The following is an 11562-nucleotide window of genomic DNA, read 5'->3' on the forward strand; positions in this document are numbered from 1 at the left end:
TGGTGGCCATGAGTGAAGAGTTATAACTGAAGCCAAGAGAAGAGTTTCCAAGAAAATGTAGTCAATGATCTCTAATCTTTTAGACTGATCAGAAGGGTTCACATTGGAACAATGCAGGACATTAAGTTTGTGGGGAAGATGAAGCTGGTTTTAGTCTCAGGTTACTTAACTTTCAATGACAGTTTTGCAGTATTCAGAAAGGCTTTAAGGAAAAGCCTGATTTATAGTTAGAGAAATTCCACTAGCACCTCTAAAACTTCTGTACCCTTCCTTAATATAGGTTCCAAGCTAAGAAAAACTAGGTCCCCCAAAAGGATACATTTCCACATGGGAAAGAGAATAGGAAATCACCAGCTATTAATGCAGTGGCCAAGAAGGAAAATGGTTAATAGAATTGTTGCAGACTATACTTGGGGAAGTGGGGTACTGAAATGTCTTAAATTATTTAATTCAATCAAAATAGTTTTAGGCTTAGAACGTTACAGAAGAAATTTCAATCCACCACGTTCTCCTCTGCTCACTGGGGTCTCAGCAAATCTCAGGCCACAGGTCATTCAGACTATAAAAAGCTCCTACACATTCCACAGAAACCTGATCAAGCTTACTGAACCTCTCATTGGGTAAATGGAATTTCAGCTCCTCCAATTGTGCGTGACACCTGAACACAGTGGCAGGGCAGCAGACCAGGGCAACTGCCAGACGGTTCCCGCACCCACCTCAGTTGTACCTTCTGAATTATTTAAACAAGAACCGCCAAAGAGAAATGGCATACGCTTTATAAACTCCACTTGACCAGAGTCTGAAAAAAGATGCCAAAATATCCTTTGTTTTTCCTCTCATTGTGGGGGAGGGGAATACTTTCAAGAAAATGATACAGTCAAGAAACATTCTCTTTTTCATGAACTATCTATTTCTTGAATTAACTGGACCCAAGTTTTTCCTCGGAACACCAAGTACCCAACTGTAAGGTCAATTCTGGGCAACCTCCTAAAACAGCTCTTAATGCCTGGACTTTCCCAAACAGGTCCAAGGAGAAGAGAATTCACAAATTATAATATAAAAAAAGGGCTACCTTCTCAGAAGTTTCATAACACATTCACATAAATACATGGTAAGACCACTAAACAAGCTCAATAAGTAAAAAGAAACTACCTGTTAGTGAAATAAAAACATCCACAAAAAATACACAGGTTAAGATTCTATCTGAGTTTTGATCACAGAAATACTTCAATTGAAAAGCAACCGAGTTTGGGCTTTGGAGTCAAGCAGATTAGAGTTCTGTCAGCTCCACCGCTTTCCTAAATGTGTAAACTTGAAACAAATTCCTTAATTCCCTCACCTTTCAATAAAACAAGGATAACCCTACCTATCTATGACAGCTGTTAAAAGGATTAAATAAAATAGTGTATGTAAAGCTCCAATACAATGCCTGGTACACAGCTGGAATATATAAGGTATGCTTCCCCTTCTAACTTGCAAAAAGTTTAAGCAGAGATTAATTAGAGATTCATAAAGAAGGTGGGACTTAAAGAACAGGGGAAATTGTTAGCTGGGCAGGAAAAGGAAACATATTCCTTAGGTATTCCATATTTATTTATGATTTAAAAAATAAGAATAAATTTCTCAGGTAAATAGTAAATTACTAATGAGAAAATGCATTACTGATCTTACAATGCTTTTTTCTAAATAAGATGCTCTTCTTCCTCTCTTCTAATTTTACAATTCTTTGAGGTTCTACATTTGTACCATTTTTTCCCCATCCTCTCCCTAAAGCCCTGATTCAGACCCTTATTTGGTTTTGAGATAACCTAAGGCTTGAACCAGACACATGTACCTTAGAATTAATTCATAGGTATTTTCAAAGAGTTCTGGGTGAAGACCAAAACCAAAGCATCCAGGAAGTTGGAAGAATCGGTGCGGCGTACTGACAAGGACACCGGCTTCGGAGACAGGCAAGGTTTCAGACAAAGGTTTAATTTCCACCTCCGCCACTTTCTAGATGTATAACCTTGGGCGAGGCACTTTACCTCTCCGGACCTCATTTCCTCATTTACAAGGTGGAGATAATGCCACCTGTATCTCAAGGCGTTATTGTCAGGATCAGAAAAAACACCTACAATTGTTGGCTTATACAATAAAAGGCCAATTAATGCTAATTATTATTAAGGTTAATATGCCAACTGCCTCACTGAACATTCTGCAGGGCTGTACTTTCCTAACTGGCAAGGGAGTTGCACTGCTTCCACGTTCCCATGCCTAGATCCGAAAAATTCCACTTAAATAACCCATAATTAACTAAGTCAAGAGCTGAAAGAATTCAGCCAAGAAAGCACTAACATGGCTCAACTCATTCTCTGCTGACAGCAACAAAGCCAGTGCAAAGTGGATATCTTTACCAAAAAAAATCTGCTTGAACACGTTCATTACTGACACTAACGTAAGCACAAACCAGTTGAGGTTCTTTCCTCGCAGCCTTACTTGTCAGAAAGTTTTAACTTTTATGAAATAAATCCTCTTCTGCCTTGTTTTCCCTTCTGTGTTGTGCCATTCCTATAACCCCATTTTTAAGAACATAGGGAAGAAATCCTCTCAACTTCACCACTCCATTCACTGTGGAACTTCTCTTCCCATTTCACAAATGACTCCTTATAGAGGTTTTTGGTTTGTTGGATTCACTTAATGTGAGCTTATAAAGAAAAACATTATATACAAACATATCCGAGCCACAATGACGAGGTCCTCAGAGCATCAAAAATTACACGATGTAATTTGAGTCAAAGACAAGACGTGACTGAGTAACCTGCACATCAAATGTTCGTTCTTACTAACTACTGCACTTGGGAATTCTGGCTTTTGTAAAAAGTTTATTCCCCTTGTGTGGCTGAGCAGAGTAACAGAACTAAGAAAAATGTAGACAGATACATGACTGGAGTAAGGGAAACCAATGGAAATGTGACTTACAATAAACAAACTTGTATGTGACAGTTACATTAAAGCAACAGGGCAGCTATTTCAATTCCTAAGTATCCCCAGTCTCTCCCTACACTATATAAAAGCAGAAGGGAGTCAATCAAGGTCAGAATGATTAACTAAACAATCTAAGAATCAAGAAAGGCTCAACATATAAAAATATCACTCTGTCGTACCTTGGTGAGGTGACTTTCATCATGAGGAGAGAAGGGCAGTCTCATACACTTATTTTAACTTAGTTAAAGCTTCTGTCCCCAGAAAGTAGCTTGGCAATGCCTTTAAGTTGTGTCATACAGCTGCACCCTTGCCCAGAGTTGTACCTGCTTCACTTCCAGCACCTAAGTTATTTTTTTGGTAGCAATTAACATTGTAAGGCAAGCTCAGCCCTGTCTTCCATAGCCCTGAGGTGCTGAGTAAATCAGGACTCACGGAACCTACATTTTAATGTTGGGAAAACAGCAAGATGGTGGTTTGGCAACAAAAAAAAATGGTCAAGAAGCACACCTAGAATTAAGAAAAAGATTGATATGCAGGCCTGTGATTTTTAAACTTCTTTATATAGAAGCTGTTGATTTGTGTGTACCTTTCAGAGGAGGTCATGGTAGCATGCACTTAGGCTAAAATGGGTGGAAGAATAAAATAAATCTTAATAACAATAGCTATTATTTTTTAAGACACTACTACATGTGCCAAGTTCAATGCTAAAGCCCTCACCAAATATTTATAATCCTCAATCAGATCAGTGTCCTTATTTTATAGAAGAAGAAACTAAGGTTCAGAGAACACTACCCAAAAGCTACTTAGTTGGGGGTACCAGGATTCAAATCAGGTCTGCCTGACAGTAAATCCTCTGTTCCAAAAACAATTTGTTAAACACTCTTACCCTCAAGAGATGTAATCAAATTGCAGATTTTACACAAAAAGATTCTTAATCACAAGGCAAGATCTGGCCAAAGTTATAAGGCAAATGAACTAGTCAGAAACATGTTTTAGATTTCCGAGCTCATATTTAGGTACCTTTCCTCCTGTAATTCCTCCCAAGTAAGTTTCATACTGCAAACAACAAGGACACAGCCCTAAAGCATAATTACACGTATTCCTTCAGTCTTGCCTCTGACATGGTTGGCTATTCACATGGTTGGCTATATTTGCGTAGTTAGAATAAAAGGGTCATCTGCTTTATACCTTAATCATGAGGTTATAACAACAAAAGGCTGGATCCAAGGTTCCAATTCAGCTGAGTTCTGCGGTGAAACCAATGCAGACTTCCCATCACTTTAGTGTTCTGATAAAGAATTAAAAATCATTCACAACAACAAAAAAACATAAAGCGCTGTGTACATATTGTACTTCAGAAATTACAGCCATATCCTTTTTCACACGATCCACATATCTCTTTTCCAATATTTGACTATTTTTTCTATGCTGATTTAGCTTTATGAGAGGAGAAACACTAGGCATAACCATTGTAAGGGTGATACGGAAGTATTCTACATCTTGGCATACTTACTCCCCAGTGCTCCAAGGCTACTGTCTCTTCAAAACTATCTGAAAGAAGCTGACAGCTGAGACAGAAAGACCCACAATGACAGCCACTCCCAAAAGTAGTAGCGTTTCTTCCTAACACTGCAGGTCATACTAAAAGGAATTAATAAAACAATCACTCTCCATACACAATCTAATGATCCTGGTGGCCAACTACTGAGCCGAGAGGACAAACCTCTTAAAAGAGTGAAGAGAATCTCTCCATCACCCTTCTACAGTCAGAGAAGATGCAGGGATGTTGCAGAAGAGTGAAGGGCACAGCATCGCACTTCCCTATGGGAGCAGTTGACCACAAAAAGGCATCATAAAGTCGTCATCTGCACAGAAACCGAAGAACTGAGGATTTCAACGGGAGCTAACTACTGCTTACTCTGAACTACAATCAGAAAAGATCTTTCTGCCCTTATTGCTGGGTGAACTCTCATAAACGGTAAGGTTTTTCTGTACCATCGGGGTCTTCTCCCTGGAGTGTCTGAAAAATAACACGGGAGTATGTTGGGGGTGCAGGGAATCGGAGTATTTGGTACCTCTCCTCTCCCTGCCCATTCCAAGTAGTAGTGGAGAGTGCTACCTCCATGTTATTCATAGCGAAGTACGGCCGGGTCGGCTGGAGTCTTCGATCCCCAGCACTGGAGGCCGGGTGGGGGTATTTTTGAAAGTGGGCTTAAGGAAAAAGGGGTCTTTCTGCCTCCGAGATCAGAAGGGGGGCGTGGAGGGTGGTGCTGCGGTGCCGAGAGGATCTGTGTGCGGTTCCCCCTCCCTTCCTCTCTCACTCTCTCCACGAAAGGCAGCCCGGCGCCAGTACCTTCTTGACTGTGCGCGGCGCCTCGGTTACGGAGCCGTCGGGGCTGAGCAGGGCCTCGCCGCCGTCGCGGTGCCGCTGGTGCTGGTGATGGGGGTCGCTCCGCTTCATGGCCGACGCCTGAGGCACCTTCCCGGCAGCAGGGCTGAAAGCAGCAGCAGCGGCGGCGGCGGCGGGCCCCGAGCCCGGGCCAGGGGCTGGGGGCCGCTCCGCGGTGGGAGCTGGAGCTTCGGGGTCCCCGCCACCCGCCGGAGGAGCCATGGAGCTCACAGCCGCTGTGCTCAGTCTTCGTTGCGGCTCCGCCTCGGAGGGGCTCAGGTCCTTCAGGTCCACTTTTGGTACTTTCCCGGCAGCCGCAGCTGACACGACCTGCACCGACATCACCGACTCCGATGCAACCGCCGGCTTTGACTCCAGCTCCAGTTGGGCCCCGCCTCCTGCCTCCTTTCCTCTTCCCTCCCCCATTCCTCCTCTCCTCCCCTCCATCGCCTCCGCTCCCACCCCCTGCCTCCACTCCCCTGCCCGCAAGCCCCGAGCTCCCGCCCCCGCCCCCTCCTGCTCAGCTTGGGAGAGAGGCACCACGGAACCTGTAGTGCGCTAGCTCCCGGCCACTTGCGATGAAAAGACCGTGGAACCTCAGCCCCCGACCTACACTGCGGGTCTCCAAGGGGCGGTGCCCGCGATGCCCCCTGGGAGTTGTAGTTTCCGTCGCCTTTCCTGGAGTAAGTGGCGTTCTGTAAGACAGACGGAGCTCTACGGCCCGCAACGAACGGAAAGAATAGGTGATACGATGAAGGGGGTAGGAGGAAGAGAAAGTCTCCAGAGGAATTATGGTTTCAGTAGAAGGAACGCCAAAAACCTTAGGGTTGGGAAGGTGGGGGAGGAATGACCCTGAAAGCTTGAATTCCTCCAAGTGTGCACGTTTGCGATCACGTGAGCATTTAAAGGAAAAGCGGCAGCGTCACGTGAGAAGAGCTCCTTCCTCACGTTTCAAGTTGATTGATTTAACTGCTTGTGTGAAATCGGTATTTTGACACCGTTCCGGATTTAAATGACATTGTTTTTAGAAGGAATAAAATTCCTGCTGTGGCAGTTTCTGGCCCATCCTGAGTCTGTAAGTTTAAAATTAGCCCCACAAGAAATTACATATTATTAGGTCGAAATTTCAAGGCTGTGCAATTTTGCTTTTCTGTAAACGAGGCCACATCTTTGACCTATTCATTCTACTATGGAAATAACATGAGATTAAGATAAATCTATCAGCCATGGCTAGTGTGGGTCAGTGGATTGAAGGCGGGCCTGCAAACCAAATGGTCCCCAGTTCGATTCCCAGTCAGGGCACATGCCTGGGGTCCCAGTAACTGGACTCCAGTGGGGGTCACGTGAGAGGCAACCACACACATTCTTGTTTCTCTCTCTTTCTCCCTCCTTTCCCCTCTCTCTAAAAATAGTTAATTTTTAAAAAAGATTATCAGCATAGAACAGGGGTGTCAAACTCATTTTCATCCGGGGCAACATCAGCTTCATGGTTGCCTTAAAAGGGCTGAATGTAATTTTAGGACTGCAAATGTAACTACTCCTTAACACTGGTTAAGTGAGAGCTTGGTGCTGCCATGGGGTAGGAACAAGGTGTGGGCAGGATAAAACAAGGTGGAGGGTGGGATTTGCCCAAGGGCCTTGTGTTTGTCACCTGTGACACAGAGGAATGTTAAATACAGTGTGAATGCTGATTTTTAAGGTCTCATTCTGTAAAGATTTATCATTTCCAAATAACAGTAAAAGGAACTTGAATAATTTACTAATTTTTTTTTGTACTATGTTTTAGAGATAGCTAACTAAAAACTGATATCTGACACAGCAGAATGACATTTGGAGGATGTAATGTTGTGGTGGCAGTACTGAGATTGATTCCCACACTCTTTGGGTATTAAATGGCCACACCCTACTTATTCAGATAGAACATTGGTCCTACAAAAAGAGCAGCAGCTGGAAATTTATCTCATTCAATGTTCAGAGATAAAGGGTTAACCATTCCTTCCATTATTTTCTGCAGATAAATCCCCTTTTCATATTGAAATCCGATGGCAATTACATTAAGGTATTTCCCCAAGCTGCTGCAGAAGAGGATGCCGAAGGCCATCACAGCATACTGCAACATAAGGACTCTTCTGCTCACCAATTCTGCTGCACTTCCAAAATATGCCAACAATCCATTTTTATTTCTGTTCAGGAAGCTGAATGCCAAGGATCAGATATAAGCAAAGGTACACACAGGCAGCTAGGTTAGCGTCAACAGACTCTGAAAATTGAAAATGGCAGACATAGTGAGGCCAGTGAAGTCCCAGCCACAGCATCCACCCTTCTGAATTTAGGGGGTATAAGCATAAATACATGTACGGTGGTTTTATTTTTAACAACAAAAAGGTATGTGAAACTACTTTAATGTCCAATAAGAAGGGAATGGTTACAAATTTTGCTAAGAATTTTTTTAATCCTCATGCAAGGATAAGTTTATTGATTTTTTTTTTTTTGAGATAGAGGAAGGGGAGGGGGGAGAGAGAGAAACATCCACGTGAGAGAGACATCATCTGGTTCCCCCCTGTACCCACTATGACCAGGGATCGTACGACCCACAATCTAGGATGTGCCCTGACCAGGAATCGAACACACAACCTTTTGATGTATGGGACAATGCTCCAACCACTGAGCCACCCAGCTAGGGCTCCAGGAATTTTTTTTTAATGATAGAGGGAAATGAAAGCTTTTGATAACATAATAAACTAAAAGCGCCCTGGCTGGCATAGCTCAATGGATTGAGTACGGGCTGCGAACCAAAGTGTCACAGTTTCGATTCCCAGTCAGGGTACATGCCTGGGTTGCAGGCCATGACCCCCAGCAACCTCACATTGATGTTTCTCTCCCTCCCTCCCTCCCTCTCTCTCTCTCTCTCTCTCTCTCTCTCTCTCTCTCTCCTCCTCTCCCTTCCCTCTCTAAAAATAAATAAATAAAATCTTTTAAAAAAAAGGGGGAAGTGATCCCAACCAACAAAACTAAAAGCAGGAAACAAAATTGCATATTCCATGAGATTTTAACTGTATAAATAATACTTGAAAAAAACAAAATACATTAAAGTGCGGTTGACTGTGGGTGATAGATTATAAAATACTTTATGTCTTCTCTATTCTCAGAGAAACTGAGGTAAAGGGGGTTGTACAGTTGATGGTTGCTCAGAGAGTAATAGCCCTGACAATTCCAGAAGGCCACTGGACATCTAGTCTTTGAAGTAACTATTTTTCCCCTGGCAAGAAGGAGAGGGAGAGCTCCATCTGTCCTACAGAATCCCACCCACCTTGATCTCCTTCTCTGTGCTACCACTATCTTGGAAATCTGTTCATTTGTGGAGTTGTCCTACCCTGAATGCAGTCTTGTACCCTGGTCTTCAAATTTGTGCCTGATGCTATGTAGTGGCAGGCTTCTGAGCACGGCCATTTCTACAAATCCCACAAGTACCAGACACCCATGACTTCTTAAGCTTTCTCTTCACACTCTGGCTCTCAGAATTTCCTTCCTGTTATAAAGAACAAGCCCAGAGCTTCATCCTCCAGCTGTCAGGGCAGAGATTAGCAGCTCTATAACTGATTTCTTTCTTCTCTCTAATGCACAGGGGAGCTGTGGTACAGCCACCTGGCATGCGTTGGGGCTCAGAGGCAGCAGCTGCCTACCTGGACTGCCACTAGAATTGATTACTAAGAGGATGAATTAATTCTTAAGTGGGATGTGGTTACAAAACATAAGAAGTTGGAGCACTGGAAGGAAACTGATATTCATCCTTTATTTATTCAGGCACTGTGCACTGGTTGGGGTCAAACATTGGGGCACACTCCTCAGCCATTTGGAACTCCATCCCTACCCAGTTGCTGGCTTCTGCCATCTTTTTTGCTGAGGGACACCAAACACAGTTAAAGATGTGAATACCATACTGCAGCCAGGTAATTAAGCATAATTTTATGAACTATTTAGTTTATAAAATATTTAGATCATAGGTCTTCTTCTCTCACTCAGCTCATTCAGCCTCCACACCCTGGCAGGCAGGAATGTATCCTTCATGCAGGAGGATGAAAGAATGGCTGAGATATATGATCAGTCCAAGAGAGAAAACTTGAAGATACTGACTTGAAAGTTTCATAAGGAAATAGACCAGCTGCATCACCCTTGGTGAAGACCACACACATGTTCAGAGTTTCCAGAAAACCATTAATTTCATACTCAAGTACAAGCAGATGCACAAAGTCATCAGATATATGAAGAAAACTTTTAATATGAAAGACAGAGACCAACATAAGAAAGCAGAAAAAGAATAAATAACTTGGAGGAAACAGAGGCTACGCACAAAGAAAAAAATCAAGACCCCCCAAAAATCATTAATAACCTCAGAGACTAATGATATTTTATTGGTGAAAGAATATGCTGTTTCAAGAAGTGAAGATTCAGAAAATAAACGAGGCCTTTAAATGAAAGCATGCTAGACTGCTGCTTGAGTCTGAGTCTTGGCTTCTTAGCTTCCTCCCTGAACAACGTGAACTTCGGCACCCACTTCAGCTTCTCCACAAACTACTGGACCCTGGGCTCTGTGCAGTTGCCCCGTCACCAGGCCCAGCCAGCCAGCAGTGTGGTCAACGTCTATGCAGGTGCCAGGGGCTAAGGCTCCCAGATCTCCATGTCCCACTCCACAACATGCAGGGGGGTTGGTGATCTGGGGCAGGGACTTGGCTGCGGGGATAGCAGGGGGTCTGGCAGGCATAGGGGGCATCCAGAAGGAAAGGGAGACTGTGTGATGCCTGAATGACAACCTGGCCTCCTACCTGGAGAGGGTAAGAAACTTGGAAGCTGATCATTGGAGACTGAAGAGCAAAATCCAGGAACACCTGGAAAGAAGGGACCCCAGGTCAGACACTGGGGGCATTGTTTCAAGACCACTGAGGACCTAAGGGCTCGGATCTTTGACATCTCTGTGGACAATGCCTGCATCATTCTGGAGACTTACAATGCCCATCCTCCTGCTGATGACCTCACTGTCAAGTATGAAACATCTAGGCATGTGCCAGACTGGAGAATGATATCAATGGGCTCCAAAAGGTCACTGATGACATCAATATCAGTCGCCTGCAGCTGGAGACAGAGATTGAGGCTCTCAAGGAGGAGGTGGTCTTCGTGAAGAACCATGAAGAGGAAGTAAATGGTCTACAAAACCAGATTGCTAACTCTGGGTTGACCATGGAGTTGGGTGCCCCCAAATTTCGGGACCTCGGCAAGATCATGCGGACATCCAGGCCCAGTATGATGAGATGACTCAGAAGAACCAAGAGGAACAAAACGAGTACTGGTACCCACAGATTAAGGAGAGCACCAGTGGTCACCTGACAGTCCGCTAAGATGGGAGCTGCTGAGATGACACAGAGCTAAGATGTACAGTCATTCCTTGGAGGTCAACATGGGCTTGTTGAGAAATCTGCAGGCCAGTTTGGAGAAGAGCCTGAGAGGTGCTATTCCAGGCTGGTGGAACAGCTTAATGGGATCCTGCTACACCTGGAGTCAGAGCTGGGCTAGTCCTGGGCAGAGGGACAGCACCAGGCCCAGGAGTAGGAGGCCCTGCTGAACATCAAGGTCAAGCTGGAGGCTGAGATGGCCACCTACTGCTGCCTACTGCAAGAAAGCAGGACTTCGGTCTTGGTCATGCTCTAGACAACAGCCACTCCATACAAACCATCCGAAGACTACCATCTGCAGGATTGTGGACAGCAAAGTGGTGTCTGAGGTCAATGGCACCCAAGTTCTGAGGTGTTACAGGCAGTGGAAGTGGAGCACCCCTTGGAGCAGGAGGCCAACAAAACATTCAGAGATGAGCCCTGCTGGTGTAGCTCAGTGGACTGAGTGCGGGCTGCGAACCAAAGGGTCACTGGTTCGATTCCCAGTCAGGGCACATGCCTGGGTTGCAGGCCAGGTCCCCAGTGGAGGCCATGTGAGAAGCAACCACACATAGATGTTTCTCTCCCTGTCTTTCTCTCTCCCTCCCCTTCTATCTATAAATAAATAAATAAAATCTTTTGAAAAAAGTTCAGAGATCAAAAAAAGTAATAAAAATAAAGCATTCTAGCAGAAAAAAATGAAAACTATAAACAAAAGAAAGAAGTCAAAAATAGGAAAGATGCATTTTATCTTTTTTCAGGTTGTTGAATGGTGACTTG

At 44.1% G+C, this 11562-nt stretch overlaps 1 protein-coding gene and 1 pseudogene across 2 annotated transcripts in view; one reads left to right on the plus strand and one right to left on the minus strand.

Annotated features, from left to right (window-relative positions):
• AHCYL2 (adenosylhomocysteinase like 2) overlaps window positions 1-5776 on the minus strand; it is a 149702-nt gene extending 143926 nt beyond the window's left edge. For both annotated transcript variants that reach the window (XM_045855553.1, XM_045855551.1), the window contains exon 1: window positions 5321-5776. In XM_045855553.1, the coding sequence (XP_045711509.1) occupies window positions 5321-5698 (378 nt within the window). In that variant the 5' untranslated portion in view covers window positions 5699-5776. The remainder of the gene's footprint in view (window positions 1-5320) is intronic.
• A 4060-nt stretch (window positions 5777-9836) lies between these two features.
• LOC123829716 lies at window positions 9837-11227 on the plus strand (annotated as a pseudogene).
• Window positions 11228-11562: the final 335 nt, after the last annotated feature.

Source organism: Phyllostomus hastatus, unplaced genomic scaffold (genome assembly GCF_019186645.2).
Source record: "Phyllostomus hastatus isolate PE091 unplaced genomic scaffold, TTU_PhHast_1.1 phas_scaffold_114, whole genome shotgun sequence".
Classification (NCBI taxonomy): domain Eukaryota; kingdom Metazoa; phylum Chordata; class Mammalia; order Chiroptera; family Phyllostomidae; genus Phyllostomus; species Phyllostomus hastatus.